This window comes from Hyposmocoma kahamanoa, unplaced genomic scaffold (genome assembly GCF_003589595.1).
Source record: "Hyposmocoma kahamanoa isolate Upper Pololo Valley unplaced genomic scaffold, ASM358959v1 232, whole genome shotgun sequence".
In the NCBI taxonomy this organism is placed as follows: Eukaryota; Metazoa; Arthropoda; class Insecta; order Lepidoptera; family Cosmopterigidae; genus Hyposmocoma; species Hyposmocoma kahamanoa.
The window spans coordinates 575698-593938 of NW_020653750.1; the positions used below are offsets into that span (position 1 = coordinate 575698).

At 34.8% G+C, this 18241-nt stretch overlaps 1 protein-coding gene across 2 annotated transcripts in view; it reads left to right on the forward strand.

Moving 5' to 3' along the window:
* Positions 1-18241, forward strand: part of LOC113228492 (sodium-independent sulfate anion transporter-like) — a 51416-nt gene that overhangs the window by 8459 nt on the left and 24716 nt on the right. For both annotated transcript variants that reach the window (XM_026461821.1, XM_026461822.1), the window contains exons 3-7: positions 5162-5357; positions 6780-7000; positions 11250-11427; positions 16131-16295; positions 16802-16963. In XM_026461821.1, the coding sequence (XP_026317606.1) occupies positions 5162-5357; positions 6780-7000; positions 11250-11427; positions 16131-16295; positions 16802-16963 (922 nt within the window). The remainder of the gene's footprint in view (positions 1-5161; positions 5358-6779; positions 7001-11249; positions 11428-16130; positions 16296-16801; positions 16964-18241) is intronic.

An 18241-nucleotide genomic window follows, 5' to 3' on the forward strand; every position in this document is an offset into this window, starting at 1 on the left:
TATATACATATATATATCATAAACAACCTTTAAACCAAAAATATTTTGAGTGATTTATGGTTTATATTAAAGTCCAATATTCTACTACGATCCGATAGATCGAGACCTATAATGTTCCACGCTATAGGATTCCTAGCTTTAAGTCAGTTACATAAGAACTACTGAATCATTGTGCCATCTATTGTTGAGTAACGGAACTTCTAAGCCAAACAGTTCATTAGACACAGGCCCCATCAAGCCTAAAAGGAAACATCAGCCTCTAACTTACGCTATGTAAAATGAACAAATAAAACATTTTATTTGTTTCATTTCCCGTGTGTAGCAATCGCGAAAACTGAACTCGATTTGTTACACCTTTTTAAATTAGAAACTATGACCAATCATTATCAAGATTCCGTAGTGTTTATCATTTGTTTGTGTGCGTTTTGGCGACAGCAGCTGTTTCGATAGTAATGCACGCTTAGGCCACTTCCATTGTTGTTTTTTTTCCGTGGTTTTGACATTAGTAACCAATGAACCAATAATTCAATAAGGCTGTTAATCGCGGTAAGTAGTCGGGTATTTAGTACCTATTGGTACAGTGCACGTCAAGCTTGACACTTTGTACTTTGGATCATTCTTATCGTAATCGGCATAGAGTTGAATTTAAATCTTAATTTTGTGATGAGTATACCAAATAGCTATTTTTGTAACTAATTTGTTTTACATTGACAAACCACGAAGAAGAGTTTATCAAAGTTACTCTCATTTCTAGTGGTAAATGTAGATGGCGCTTATTGCACAGATTTTTCATGGATACCGTCGGCTTTTCTTTTAAATTGTTTAGGATTAGAGACACCTACCCACACTAGCAAGCATTAATTTATAAATTAATTTGTAACACACAATCTAAGAAGCTTTGACACTCATCTATTGACACGTCCTTTATTTTTTTCCATCCTCTAAGATTGACACGTATAGGTATTTGTCTAAGTTCAGAAAATAATTTTAGTTCATGGTCAATATTTGTATAAAATTAATAAATTAAAAATTCACTTCTTATATTTCGTATTAAAGAGGAATTAATTGCAATCCACGGCCATTTACGTGATAATTAACTATTATACTAACTATTATACTAGGCTATTGATCTGTCGCGCCTTGACAGCGCCGTCTAGATATAAGACGTAATTTTGAACCTTTTTGACAATTACGACCTGAATTTACGACGAAATTAGCATTCCTTTTGAGTTATAAGTCCATGGTAGTAGTAAACCTTATTGGATTCAAATAAGTTTCATTTTTTTTCAAAAGGACGTTGATTATGTCCAATTAAGATTATCAGTGTAATGTAAGATTAGTCCTCAAGTGTGTGCGTATGGCGGCACCGGTTTTGATATCATTTCCACTAGTTTGTTATTCTGTGTTTAATTGTAACAACAATGAGTAAAAATAAAGTATAAGACAAATAAATCGAAAGGAGACAAATAGAAGAGTAACAGGTAACTTAATATACGAGGAAAAGGTCACTTGTACAAGGAGCAATTAGCACTTTGTTTTGCAAAAACGGCGCCAGTTGAAGACGAGTTGTTATTTAAATAAAAATATTTACAAACGCTGAAAGAATTTACTTCGAAATTGTACTGATGAACTCATACTTTTTTTGTTCATATCATATTCATTTCATTCATATTTTTTTACTTGCAGCGAACGTTAATTAATGAAACTCATTAAGGTCTTTCTTGTCAATAATATTTATGTATTTAGTTCATTCGTTATTGTACTTTTTAAATTTATTGTTTTTTTTAGAAACAATTATATCCATATAAAAAGTGGGTACGTACAACGGGTATGTTATGGAAGATATAACAATAAATAATCTATTTTCACTTTGTATAACAACATTTGATATAATTTCATTCAATAATCACTCACTGTATATCAACAAAAGGCATCATTTCAATGTGTATAATAAAGCAGTATAACAAACATTAGGTATAATGACTAAGTGACATAATGAACAAATGGTATAAGTACTACCAGTATAATGTATTCAATAATACAACACAATATTTCATTTTACGCATAGTTTAAGCGCCCTATATTTACTTTGTATTACTACTGTACCTATGTTACTAAGTAATGTTAATAAGATTTTTTTTATTTCATTAAATGTACCTACAATCTAACCTAAACCCACAGGACGAGGTCGAATCAACTAGTAAATGCAAACTAATTCAGTTCTGACAATCTACGGCCGCTGCCGCGGCACGTTCTCTGCGCTCGCTCGGCTCGTGCAGCTTTATCATATACTAGCCTAACCTAAACCCACGGGAGGAGGTCGAACCAACTAGCAAATGCAAACAAATTTGGTTCTGGCACTTTGTTATATACCAACCTAACCTAAACCTACAGGAAGAGATCGTGAAGAGGTCGTACCACCTAGCAAATGCAAACAAATTCGGTTCTGGCAATCTACGGCCGCTGCCGCGGCACGTTCTCTGCGCTCGCTCGACTCGTGCAGCTTTGTCATATACTAACCTAACCTAAACCCACAGGAGGAGGTCGAACCAACTAGGAAATGCAAACAAATTCGGTTCATTCACCATTGCACCTAAACACCACAGGAATTATATTAATAATATACATTATAATCAGTGAATGTTCTATTTGAAGTTTTTATATAAAATGAACATTATGCCATCGGTATTGAAAGTTGTTATATCAATCGTCTATTATACCCAGTGACCTTTATATCATGCAAGAATATGTCAAATGTCTGTATACCATAAATTAATTATATCTGTTGAACGTTATATCGACTAAAAATATTTAATATGTTGTTATATATTACGAACCGCGTAACCCACGTACAACACGTGTAACACTTGAATTAATCATATCGTTATGTATTACCACGAATATTGCTGATGGCATAGAATAACATCAAAGACATTGTGACAATATGCATTAATTTGAGAATAATATTTTCAGTTTCCGTGCTTTATATTCACGATTCCTATGTGGATATATTGTTTTACGTCTACAAATTGATTTTGTGTAGTATGAATGAGGTAATATAGGTTAATCAACGGGCGAATGTTGCTTGAATGACATATGTGAGACTTTATGAACCAGTGATAGGACACGATCGATCGAAAATATAATTGTATCGACTGTAGTATCACATATTTTAATAAGTATTATCATAATATTATTAGGTTTTGTTGCATAACACGATGTTTTGCTACTCCACTAGTTTATTTAATATTAATACAAAGACCGAAGACAGAAAAGCTTATTCGATCTGGCTGGATTCGAACCAGCGCCTTCACCATACCGTGGCTGACGCTCTTCCAACTCAGCTACCGAACGAACCAGTAGAACTTAGCAACTTTTCTATATACTTGTTGCAGATCTTTGTTTTTGGTTTTTAACGGCTGTTTTGCAGTCGCACCAGCTGTGAGAAACCTGAAGTACTATTATATAATCGTATTAACTAAAATCAACTCAACAAATAATACATTAATAGAGTTCGCCCCTCGAATAATGTTGAATAGGCGTGTCGAGTTGTTAATATTCAGTTTAATTTCTATAGAACATAAATAAACATACCTGAATATTAGTACACACTGGACAAAATTAAAAAAATACATAATTTAACCGAAAATAATACAACGCAGCTCAAAATAACAAGAATATTCACAAGAAATTAAAATAGTTCAAGTAACATTCTATTAGTTATTGCCAAACTTTTTCTCGACGGGATGAGTTGGTCGACTATATTTTCGACGTGTCGTACACACACATCGTACATCGTACACATCGTACCACCAATAAAAAAGTAACGGAATTAGAAAAGTAAGTTTTGGGAAATAGAATAAAAATAATCTCAATACAGAGTACTAAAAAACCGACCTCAAAAGTTCGTGGAATTACATCTATTTCCCAAGTTTTATTGAAATCGGTTACTGGAAAGTGCGCGAAACCGAATTCCCTAGTTTCCCCTGTTCTAGTAGTCTCCTAGTTGCCACCCTTAGAGGTGGAATATTTCTTCAAATTTAAATGGGACCACTACTGAGGTACCCTCTTCTCAACACAAATAGAATCGTCAAAATCAGTTCACAAATGCCGCCGGAGTTATCGCGTCACATACATACAAAAAAACAGTTGAATTGAGAACCTCTCCTTTTTTCAAGTTGGTTAAAAATAAAATACATACGTGGCACAAGACGTATGTACACGCCATTAGATTGATAATAAACATAATAACAGTTTGATATGAACATTCCGTGATTTTTTTATTTATTTTGTCGGTGTCCCCAAAATTTAACATTTGGATTTTCGTCATTTTAATTTAGGATAGGTTCACAATATAAACCGTGCGTACATACTATTAACATAATAGTGAGAGCAGAAGATTTTCGTATTAGTTAACTTATTCGAATAATTTTTAAACCTTTTAACGTAAAAGTGTTAAAAATAATGAGAAAACTCCGCAGTTGAATAATGCGTGAAACATGACTATTCGATAGGTATGTGGTAGATTATTCATGGTTTTTTTTTTTATTTTTTTTTTATTATTGTGACTCGGCAAAATGACTGCACCGCGCCTGATGGAAAGTGCGAATACAGTCTCTGTTTTAAAAATGGTGAAACTTTTAGTTTGTTTTTGCCATTGGTATATGAAATATGGACATTGGTTCGGAACAATAATATGGGAAAATAATTAACTTACAGTATTTGTAGACAGCAAGTTGAAGCGGCGATAACTGTAACATTTAATGCTTTCAATTCTCGCTTTAAGCGTTTCCGTACCAATATCCTTGCTCAAAATTGGTTTCTTATTAATTAAATATTTTAAGTAATTTCTATATTAGTTTGTAACACACTATGCCATCTATTGATACGCATATTTGTTGAAGTTTAAATAATTTTACCTCATGAATTTGAATATTACAAGGAAAAAACTAACTTCTTATGAGGAAATAATTGATATCCACTTCTATTCACATAATATGAACTACTTCCAGGTTATTGATTAGCGCCATCTAGAAATAAGATGGAATTCAATTCGGAAAGATCAGCAGTCCTCTTGAGTTATAGGTCCATGATAAAACTCAGCTCCTTGCTTATTGTATTTATTAGATCGGAAGCGTAATTTTGTTTTTATTATTAACAGTATGGCCTCTACGCATCTTTCATTGGAGGGTTTGTGTACGGTGTAATGGGAACATGTCCCCAAATCAACATTGGACCAACCGCGTTACTCTCTCTAATGACATTCACATACACAAACGGGACGAACCCCGATTTTGCAGTGTTGCTCTGTTTCATCGGTGGCATCGTGCAATTGGTCGCTGGCACCGTTCAGTTGGGTAAGGATTTTTCATAACATTTTTCGTCAACAAAAATTTAGTGGACAAGTCTGTCTCAAGGTGATACGAATAATTCTTCTCTATAGAGACAAATTTTGAACGTATTTGCAGAGAAACATAGTCGCGCTCGTCATTTGTTACACACATAATTTGTGTACCTTTCATATGCATAATGACTTAGAAATGAAATTATTTGGTCCATGTGATCATGTCAGCCGTATCCGTAATGTGCTGGAAGCGTTGGTTTGATTGAAAAACAACGCGATTTACATCTGCAAAAAAGAAGTTTTTTACCAATGGGTAATAATCGCGAAAACCTAGGAACTCGGTATGGATATTTCCTACTACATAATAATTAACAAAATCTAATGTGACTGTATAATAAAGGTTTACGAATGTTATGCTTATGGCTACAGATACTATAAACTATAACTGAGTATTGTTATAAATGTATTGTATACTAAATTGCCCTTTGTATATGATTGCTGTACGCATTTGTAGGATATTCAATCCGAGTAACAACAATTTTAACAATCGTATTTCTACAATATGTACATTCCTGTACGAGATACTGTTGTGAAACATATTATATAACTTGTATGTTTGTTTAATTTATGTTCTACAAATATCATTGTATCTTTGGTCTACTTTGTTTTCTTGTTCGTTACTTGATTATGAACCAACTGATCGAGAAAGTTCTTCTCCTTTTGTGCGGTGCAAAATTTTAGTATTTATCTGAATTTGAATCTGAAATAATTCATTCTTGTATTTATCTACGTTTCCAAGTAATGTAGCTAGAGATCAATACCGGTTGGTTTTGCAGATCTTTTATAAATTTCTGTTAGAAAATCCTGATATTTCTATGTATAATAAATAATACTACACACTGACAACAGAGATCCAATCAAATGTTAGTAGGTACAGACTTAAAACTATATTAGTACTTATATTTTACCAGGGACTTTGTATTATGCATTAAGTGCCGCATAATTGGGCACTCATTCCTGTCAGCAACTGTCTTCAGGAGGCTATTGGGACTGTCACGTATTCTCTTCAGTAGCGACGCCGACTTTTTACGTACAACAGCCGTAAAACTATCTACGCGCGCGTCAGTGAACATGGCTGAGGCACTGCAGAAACGTAACAGCCCCAACAGCGTCCTGAAGGCGTTGTTGTATTGCGTTGTTGTAAAATGGTTCTATATATCGAATTATTAAGTTTTCGCGATTGTTACATATAGGAAATTAAAATATTTTTCGAATCTAAATCGCGCACATTTGTATTTTCAAACAAACCGCCTTTCGGGCCCTTTACAGGCCCCATGATCTACCGTGACCAGAACCGACGTGAAAGGGACAAATATATGCGATTGAGGTCCGGAAAAATATTTTAATTTCTTATGGTTCTACATTTCATTTGCAGGTTTCCTTGTTGAGTTCGTATCCCTTCCTGTAGTATCAGGCTTTACATCGGCTGCAGCTATCACCATTGCGTCCTCCCAAATCAAAGGTCTTCTCGGACTTAAGTTTAGTGCGGAATCCTTTTTGGGAACTTGGGAAGGTGTCTTCAAGCACATATTAGAAACTCGATTACAAGACACGCTTCTGAGTTTAGTGTGCTGCATAACACTTATCGGTATGAAGGTGAGTACATTTCATTTCTTTCATGTAATATTAGTATCAGAGAGCAGTAAATTGATTATTTCTCTACTATTATTGGGTAAATAAATAAATATATAAATAAGTCACATAGTCACGCACTAAGGATATACAAATAGAACACCACAAATTACACCCAAACTCACGAGAGAAATAAATGTAGGTCACAAAAATATTTCTCCCGACCCGGGAATAGAACCCGTACCTCTGCGTGGCAGACCAGCATGGTAACCAGCCTGTCACGGAGGCAGTTAATTAACTTTTATTTATTTCCTGCAACATTAGTATCAGAGAGAAGTGACAATATTCCTCTGGTAAATAACAAAATATGAACATAAATAACAAAGACACATGTGATCATACTTCAAGAATGCTTTCATCACGTAAAAAAAATAATACGAATTACATGACAATAATTATGTATAATTTTCTTAAGCATAATAATTTATCGACTAATTTCGTTTCTGTTCTGAAAAGTTTTAATTTTGCAGATGTGACCTTGCTGCACCACGGGTGCGAATTAGTTTATGAAATAAAATAGCACTTTTATTGTATCTAAGTACAAATTTAATTGAACGTTCACTAAGCAAAATATGCACAAAATTAAGGTGGCACAAAGAGTAATGGAGTGCCATATGCTGGGTATTTCTCTCGTGGATCGGGTATCAGATGTAGAATTCGACGAACATCAAAGTTCGGTGACATAGGTAACCGCATCACGAAGTTAAGGTGGAGATGGGCGGGACGGACCGACGGTGGACCAAAACAGTCCAGAAAGTAAAACTTGGCGCAAAAAAGAAGAGGGCTACACCCAGTAGTGGGTTGATGTTGGCTCATCATGATGATGACAAACTGAGAGCTATCTGTTTAATAACGCCTTATATCTGCTACAATAAAATTATATTATGAAAACAATATGATATGTCAGACAATCGGAACCTGAATTACCCACCTGATCTAAAAGTAAGGAATAACGGAAATGTAAACAGCGTAACGGAAATCGAACTCGGGACCGCCTCCTTTAGTGTGATTTAGATCATCGTCATCATCATCCATACCCTGATTTCACCTACTGCTGGGTATAGGCCTCCCGAAGTTTGTACCATCCACCACGGTTCTGTGCTAGCCGCGTACATCGACGCCCCGCGACGCGTACCATATCGTCGATCCACTTTGCAACTGGGTGCCCGACGTTTCTTTTGTAAATTACAGGCATACATTTTATACCGACCTCAAAAGTCATTCATCCCCTAGTTTGTTACCCTTAGATATATAATACTTTCTTCAAATTTAAATAGGACCACCACTGAGGTACCCTCTTTCCAACAAAAAAATAATTATCGAAATCGTTTAACAAAGCCGTAGTTATCGCATAACATAGGTAGATACAAAAAACATACAGTCATCTTGAGAACTTTTTTTGAAGCCGGTTAAAAACTGACTATTTAAAAAAAATTACTTCATATTTAGTACCCTCAACTAAAGGAAACGCCAACTCGACCTGTTCATCAGTTTCTGAAAAATAAAACAAATATCTATAGTCAAGAGTACTAAAATTGACATTTTCTTTTAACCTTCAAATGCAAAAACTAAAGCGTTAACAAACTTGTTGCCAACGTTTTGCTAGAACTTGATTTTGCACTAAACATTTCGGTATAAATTAGTAACTTCCTGTCTTGTGGTCAACCAGTTACTGGTTCAGCGTTCGCCAATGCTATGTACACAGTTTGTAGATATCTTAAAATGGCTCTATGTTTTGCCTGTATTAAGTGTGAGGCCAGACGAGTGTAATATTGTGAGTTACGTAGTTTGAGTTGCGTAGTTTGAGCTGCATTCGGTTTCATATAAAATTAATGACGTAATGACGACTGACTTTCGGTCGCATCGTGTGATGGGCTGGCGCGGGTGGAGGTAGGGGTGAGGGAAGAGGTTACTTTGGTGTAGGATGCGCGTGAGTAAAGATATTTCTTGCGAAAATGTTCGATACGGAGATTAAAATATAAATTATTGAACTTACTTGGCTGTTATTATTACTCTTTCCTTTGGACTGATGGCTTGTCTTATATTTGTATCTGACTTAGTAATGAAAGGTTTTACTAGTGTTAATAATTCTTGAAAAATATTTATTGGCATGTGGTAGTACTTAACAAATTGATCTGGATGTTCACATAAACTTGTATATAATATAAGAAACTGCCCACATTTTAATCGTTTCATATTGAGTGGATGTAATACGCAGCTTCTTTTTCTAACAACGTCTTCTAATGCTTTTCTTCTAATATTTTTAATGGATCCATTACACTATTAAGACATAAACACCCGTATAAACGCTTAAAAGCAACAGAATAAAGTACGTTCGTCTGGCGCTCCAACCGAATTTCGGTCGAGCGCAGTGTCAAACTCAAAAAACGCAAGTCACAAAATTACGCTCGACTGGTCTCACCCTTAAATATTTCCAACTACATGCTTATTCGTAAAATACCAACAACCTTGCAGGACTATATTACTAATATCTTATATCCTTCTAATATTTTTTGTTCCATGACTTTTTACAAAACATAAATTTTTAAATTAACACAGAATTATCGGTGTTCTATAAATATTAAAATTTTTGTACGAAAGTAAAATGTGATAAATTATCAAGTCATGGAACAAAATTTGTTGTTTATGATATTAATTATGTAGTGTTTTTTAAAATGCGACGGTATGGGAAATCCGAAACCATAGAAGATACAATTAAACTGTCCTAGGAACCATTAAGTCTTTTCTGTGATAACAATTTTGGCATAATCAATTTTTTGGTCAAGCGCGAGTTGTCCATATAAATGAATAAAATTGATCAAATTTTTTTAGTACTAATCGGCTGTTTCATGAAGAGATCATTTCATTGTATGCGACGAAAAAAATCGGTCAAGCCGAAGTTAGTCAAATTTCATAAAATGATTTTTCACACAAAAGGAATAAAATTGTCAATTTTTTTTAATGCTGATGTACTCAGTTTCTTATAATAATGATTTTATTGCATTGGAAGAAAATAATCGAGACAGAAGTTGGTCAAATTTAACAAAAAGTTAAATATCACTATTTTTAATGTATTTAGTAGTTATTAGAAATATGTGTGTACTCTGTTATGTTTATAAATAAAAAAAGCAAAAAAAAAACATAGGTAAATTATGTGTGTACGAGTTTTCTTACAAAATTCAGATAAAACAATACATTTTATGGAGACGTGTTACATTTGTATCCAAATTACATTTCCGTTCGATTATCCACTATGTAAATAAATTCTGTAACTCACTTTACTCTTGAGTGCCTTTAATATGAAAGTGCTCCATTAGAATTACTCCGTTACACTAATACGTCGCCTCCATATTATTCGTAGATAGAATTATCTAGTGTCAAAATCAAAACACGTTATTATATGTATATATACCTACACACGTATTTACTAGCTCAGACAAAGGCTGCCTCCATTAGTATTTACGTAACTAAATTTGTCGCTACAGACGTAGGAAAATTGCTTTAAAACAACGAATGTCTCGTTATTTCGTTATTATTCCACCATTTTGAGCATCTCTCTTATCGCATCGTTCTCATTTAGGGGGCATTAGGGAAAGAAATTATTTACTCAATATTTTTTTCACGAATGTTTGAGCCAAGTTGATGGTTTTACAGTTGTATTAAAGCATTCTAATTATACAATATTCTAATTATACAAAAGATTTATTTATAACAAGACAGATAATCTTCCTATACTTACTATTCTATACTACATATCTTGACAAAAACCTATAATTTCTATTTAATTTCTATCTAAGTTTGTTCGGAGTGCGTTCCAGTATTATTCATTCGTTGGCGCTTTAAAGCTTTCGTTAGTTGTTGTGTCCATACCCGCAAAAGTCTCGAAAGTATTATATTCCATTGTTGGGTACGAGTTTCCTCTAAGACTAGTATTAAGACTATCTTTTACACAGATAAGAGACACACACAGACAGTTTTCCTTTCAGTGGCTGTTTACAACGTATGCTGGATACAGCTAGTGTTTTAATTAATTCTCATAATATCTTATGAGCTGCAAATAAAGTGTAGGTATATTAGGTGTTCAAATTATTTGTATTATACCATTATTCCCAGTATTTGGTTTAGATATTACCATTTACTGTTAACTACATTTCACCTGCATGATTTAGGGTACATTATATTGTAATTTAGTTTACTCGCTTTAAAATTTCAGGCCTTAAAAGACATTCACATCAAAGATCCAGAAGGCGAAAAGGGGCGTAGAAGAGCTGTTATAATACAACGCACTCTGTGGTTAGCTGGAGTGGCAAGAAACGCTGTTGTAGTGCTCCTAGCTTCGATTATCGCGTTCTTTGTACATCAGGACAAAGAAGATCCCTTGATACTTACTGGTAATTAATTGCTAATTTTCTTTCTAACATTTTATAATATACTGAATATTTTTCAGTACAAAATAATGGTTACATAAAGCTAGCGTTGCCTCCTTCTACGGAAAACAATGTGAAAAAGTGTTTGTATAAAAACAAGACGTGGCATAACACCTTAAGTGCGTAGATATAACTTTTACCACTAAAATAATATTTTAGAAATTCGCATAAAGTAATAGGTTAAGTAGTTTTAACGCGATCATCGGATGTTATTAGATGCGTTTAAAAATAAATTAGATAAAATTATCACTTTTTCACTAGTGCAATTCATTTCTCAGTTTTCAGTATTTCGCACATCGGCTTCAACAATATTACAAGGCAGAAATAATATTTTTTTTTAGTTTTGTTGTAGGCGCATGCTGAATCTTCATCGTTTTTCGAAAAAAAAAAACAACTATATTGTAATATTAAATTCTCTAAAGACTTTTGATTACTGATCAGAAGGATATTTATTTTATTAAATATCACGATGTTTTTATTAAAATGATGTTTTTTTTTGTGATAATATTCTACAAGTTTGTTATAATTAATAATACAAAAATCGAACAAACACAAAGAAAAATGTCTTCGATCCGACTGGATGGTCCAGAATCGATAATTTTTGGATGGTAGAGATATTCGAATTATATTCGAAAACATAGCCGTCAGTTTGTTCCACAACGTGTTTGCCATATTTTTAGTTGTGTCACCGTTGAAGCCGGTGTGCAATATGTATGTGCTTGTTTTAAAACTACACTACCTCTCTCTACATATAAATGTAAGCCTATCGGTGTGTATGCGATACTTCCCAATGATAGCTTCCCATTAGAGAAGGCCTATAATGCCTCTCTCTACATAAAAAGAAGGCCTACAATAACACTCTCTACATTTTTATGTAGAGATAGGTAAAGCCTTCTCTAATGGGAAGCTATCATTGGGAAGTATCTCATACACACCGATAGACTTATACCGCATACTGAAACACATATTACTTGATATTCGTTATGGCATTAACTGCCACACAAAGTTCAACAATAATTTCCTAACGATGCCATTTCAATATAACTTATTAAAAACAAAGCCTCAGATTGCTAAAGTTTCGGAAATACAAACAAAAAGCTGTTAAGGGTTCTTTGTTTTGATATCAATATAAGAATACCCAAAGGCATGAAGCCAATAATAGAAACTAAGCGCTACTCCCAGAGGATTACCAAACTTCTGATTTGATTTACTGGAAATCCCCTTGAAATATATTCTGAAACTCAACTCACGTTTTGCAGATAACGATAATCCTTCCTAAAACGCAAATAAACATCACACTTTATTTTTATTAACGCATTTTTTGTTATGTGAATTATATAGGGTAGCCGCAGTGAAGATGAAGTAAAAACGAGAAAATATTTAACTAGCTAGATAATAGTTTAGATTTCTTAGCTAATGGAATTTAGACTACGTGGAAAGTTTTATTATTGTTATTATTATTAGTTTTTATTAAAACTTTATTGCACATAAAATAGTACAAATGGCGGACTTAACGTCATTAGGCATTCTCTATCAGTCAACCGGAGAGCTGGGTACAGAAGAGGTAACAAGGGTGCGTAACATGATAATTAAAAACAGATTCGATTAAAGTTTATGGATAATTATTGTGATACCTACACAATTTAAACACAAATACACATGCCTAATGTAACATATAATACATGACTAACTATTTCCTTATATAAACAACTCGTACTTATACCTCGTATGTGATTTTTATGTAATTTTTCAGGAGGAAGATAAAAGTGTGATGTAAAATGTAGTAAACGCAATACTGTTTGTGATTAGCATTTTAATTATTTAAATTATATTTCTTTCAGATACTATATTACTTTAATAATATATCTAAGCAAGTTTTTCTTCAACAAAAATCAGTAATAACGAACTATGTGAAAACGCGTATACGAGGTTTTCACTTAGAGCTCATTCAGAGTGTGGGCGCGGGCGCGGCGGCGGGTGCGAGCACGCGGGTGTTGGGGGGTGGTTGTCTTCCCTTTCCTAGTGCCGAAGCGGCTATGAGCGGATAGATCCACACGTCGAAACATGTGAAAGGTACGGGCGGACCGAGCCAACATCTACGTGCGCGGCACTCGTTGCCTGCCACTGTGAACGCAGTGAGAACGTCTACGTACATTTCATTTAGATGCACCCGCGCGGGCCCCCCCAACCGCACTCGCACCCGCGCCCGCACCCGCGCCCGCACCCGCGCCCGCACCCGCGCCCGCACCCGCGCCCGCACCCGCGCCCGCACACGCGCCCGCACCCGCGCCCGCACCACAAAAATAGTTTCACTATGTATTTGTAACAATCGTGAAAACCTAAGAATTTTATAATTATATTTACGTAAAATTTATTAAACAATTAAATTTGTAAAACAATTATCTGATTAAAAAGGTAGAAAGAACTTAAAAATTTAGCCCAGCTACATCAATAGCTCATACCCGTAATTAAATTGACTTTATGTCCTTTCTTCCCAGAAGTATCGAATAAAGTGTTGTTAATTCTACTACAAAGTCATTTGACTTCCCCTTAAATATAGTACAGGTGCACGTACACAACATGAAACATCGTCTCTTTCCTCACTGGTTGACTTATCTGACAATTTTGTTGTAAGTGAGTACGACATATGACATACGATTTTACTTAGCTTTCAAAGGCATACATTCTCCACGTACATGTTACTTTTTTTATATGAATGTAACCCACTGACTACGAAATTGACATCAACTACAGCTCAAGATGTCATGTGCTAAAAAGAAAATACGGTTGCTCTGAGAAATTTGCCTAATGCCAGTTACGAAAGTAAGCCAGGAGAGGCACTATTTATATTGTCCCTTATTGCGTTATTACCAACACTATAAACGTAAATGTATTTTAGTAGCAGTAGAGCTCCTTGAGAAAGAGTCGTCAAGGGAAGTACTGCCGCATTACCTATTTCTGCCGCCAAGCAGTAATGTGACCATTACCGCGTTACGGTTTTGAAGACGATTGCTGGTTATTTTTACAGGCACATGGGACTTTCAACTTATGTCTCAGGGTGACAGGCGCAGTGGCAGTGCCCCTCAGATTTTTGTGATTTAAAGCTCTGAGCGGCACTGCAACTGTTTTGAATAGGCGTGGCACTTACCATCAGGCGCACGACTTGTTCATCTCGTCATTTGGTATCATAAAAAAAGCAAATATCTGAATTTGTTAATGATGTATTTTAAGCATTGCGATTCTGACGTGTCTTTCAAGTGTTGACCTGTAAAACCTGTGTACCATGAAAAGTATTATATATCTAGTTTATTTATTAACAAATAAAAGCAAAATATCAACCTTAAGCCTATTCAAGAGCTCCTGTTATTGAGGGTGACGTAAGGTATAGAATGCGTATTATTTATGTTTACAAATAAAATGTTTCTATGAAGCAAAATATCCCATGTACAATATTTAAAGTATTTTCCCTTTGTGTCCCATAGCCCTGGGAAGCCCGGAATATAAAATATTAACCGTTGTCCAAAATTTTGTTTATATGAATCGCTTTCTCTACTCTAGCTACTTTTTGTCTTCTTTCCTTCTCTTTCTTCGTATAGTTCTTTTATGTCATTGGTTTTAGGTGTTATTTAATTATAAACAGTGAAAAAAAGTTCAAATCAGGCGATCACACACAGGAATATTACCAATGTTATACATGCCTTGAAAGTTAGCGTAGGCAATAACAGAGACCGGCCACTATTATGCAGTTAAGTTAGGTAGGTAATATGAAAAAAAAAGGTAGGTAATATGTGTATATCAATTTATGAAATTCAAAACATTTATTTTAGATAAAATTTATTGTATATAGTGTAGTAACAATTATCTGAACCACAATGATTTATGAATCAACAAACACAACACTGGTAAAACAAGTTCCGAAGTTCCTCGTTAAATGGCATTGACCCAAAATATGCGATTTCTGATTTCGCATGAGTATTTTGTATCAAGTTATTATAATGTTCACTATAGAAAGCACTTTGGGCTATTGTGAGTCTTTCTGTACATATGCGCGCACCGGGACTCGACGCGCACTCTACTCTGCGCTTGCATCCTACAGGACGGATCTTGTTGTCTTTGTTGTTGTTGTCAGAGCTGTTCTAAAAGTGTGCACGGTGGTCCACCGAAAAGTTTGTAAAACTGTGCATAGTAGTGCACCGTCTAGTTATGTCAAAGGTCATCTTCTATTAAATTCCTGGAGGGGCTACCAGCTAGCTGAGCAATTCGCTCTACCAACCTCTAATCCCCTCCTATTGGACTTATTATAATTGTATTATTTCAATTAAATTGCGGTATGGAGTTAAATCCATTTTCGACGGAGTGGCGAGTTCCACCGGTCTGTGAAGACACACTGGACGTTGTTAGAGCTCGTAGGCGCCCCAGCGCAGATGCGTACCGCTACGCAAACGGTCATGCCATTTGTCTGAGCCTCCGCAAACATTCCCCATCCACTACAACTCAATGACAGCCCCGTCAGTACTCTGAACGCGTTATTATATTGGACACGTAAGTCAAACGCCCGCTGCGAATATAAGACCCATAGACTGCACTTGTATAACAGTCAGTATGCTTTGTAAAGCGTTACTTTTATCTAAATGCTTCTCTAAACTATGTTATACTTTTAATTTCAGGTAATATAACTCCAGGGTTACCAACACCGCAGCCACCCCCGTTCCAAACGTCAGTAGGTAACACTACTTACACGGCGGGAGGAATGTTTGCACATTTGGGTTCAGGATTGTTGGTTGTTCCTCTTGTGGGAATTATTTCCAATGTAGCTATCGCTAAAGCGTTTGGTAAGTTTGTTGACTACGTATTACTTACTATAGTAAGTAATACTTACTTGAGTATTCGGTTACAAACAGGAGAAACTGGATGTCGAAGAAAACGACAAAAGATGAAATTGGTGGAGATGGGCAGCAGCATTTCCACTGTGAATTAGATTTTCTTGCAATTGCCAAAAAAGGTTTTGAAAAAGAGGATTTTCCAAAACTGTCTGCTGAACGTGGCTATTATGGAAAATTATCCGCTTTGGTATTGCAAATGATCTATTACCCATTGATGTGTTTGAATCTGCTCACGATATTAATCAGACAAAAGAATGTTTTTGTAAATTCATGTTCATTCTCACTTTTTGAATACAGTTATACTTTATATAAACATGGCCTTCGATTTAACGGAACCAGTTTTAGCTCAAATGACTTTACGCTATCTCCGTTTTACAGCAATAATTGGTCGAACTATAGCAATCCATTGGAACGATTTTCAAAGATAACAAAGTTTATAACTCGATATATTTCAGCTAGAGGCAGAACGTTGGACGCGACTCAAGAGATTATTGCTCTGGGCGCTTGCAATGTGGTTGGCGCTTTCTTCCGTTCGTTCCCTGTGAACGGCTCGTTCACTCGAAGCGCTGTAAGCGACTCTTCAGGCGTAAGGACCCCGGCCGCTGGATTCTATACCGGTATTTATGACCCTGTTACAATTTGTAGCGGTTAAAAACGTAACATTATTTTTAAGCGATAGTTGCTTCGGGCGTTTGCGGGCTCGGAAGTAACACAGTTAGTAAAGGAAAACAGATTTATTTTAAGCGAATTTAAAGTATCCTTCTAAAGTAGACGAATAAGTTTAAAAAATCGACTTTTAGAAATCGATTAATAAAATGGACGTTCAAAATTATAACACGACCGTATTTTGTATTTAATCACTCGATGTGTATGAAAAGAAACCCTCATATATTATTTCAAGACAACCTTCATTACAAGTACCTACTGTAAATTATGTTATTCAAAGACAATACTGTTAATAAAAGAAACAGATTTATTTTAAATAAAATAGTTAAAAGTGTCTTTCCAAAGTAGACGAAAATTTTTCGTAGATTACGAAAAAAATCACCGTTCAAAATTTATAACACGACCATATTAGTATGCGCAAAAAAAACCTCATGTAGGTATTATTGGAAGACAGCCTCAGTTACCAGTATTGTAAATTATGTTATTATACACAAACGATTAACTGAAACTGAAACTGCCATTAGCTATCATCATAATATACGACTAAACATTTATATATAATTTGCAAATGTTTTTGTAAATAATTAAACCTTTTTTAAATAATTAACCTATAATCGAGTTACGCCGAACGGTTACAAGTCTTAACTTTGTTAGAATTTGTAAGATTTCACGTCATTGTGTTTCGTTGATTGTAGTCCGCACTCTGTCATTGTTGAGGGTTGTTTCGTTTGACGTCTTAAACACTCATAAAGTTAGTCTTAAGATTACTGAAGTCAACCCTAATTTGGACAAACTCTTGTTACATTGGGTTCTGACATGCCAATTAGGGACAAAATTATTGTTTACACGGCACGTTTAACGGTTTAAATGAATAATTAAAATAACAATAATTTAAAAAAAAACAAGCAAATCGGTTCTATTTATATATGAAGACGATAAACCATTGGATTGCCTTTTTGAAATAAGAGACAAGGGATGTAAGAACAGATGATTAAACATTAAATCCACATCGAAATAACCATCTCTATGTGGTAGTAGAATAATAGTGTAGTATGTAGGAATTACCAACAAGCAAGGCCGAAAATCTGTTGTCGATAATCGATAATTTACTCGATTATCTTCCACTGACGCGTCGTTTGATATCCGAATACATTAAATAAATTCGCTTGCATGTTTATTTGTTAATTCAATCTAATTTCTTATTTAATTTGAGGCGATTTAAATCAGCC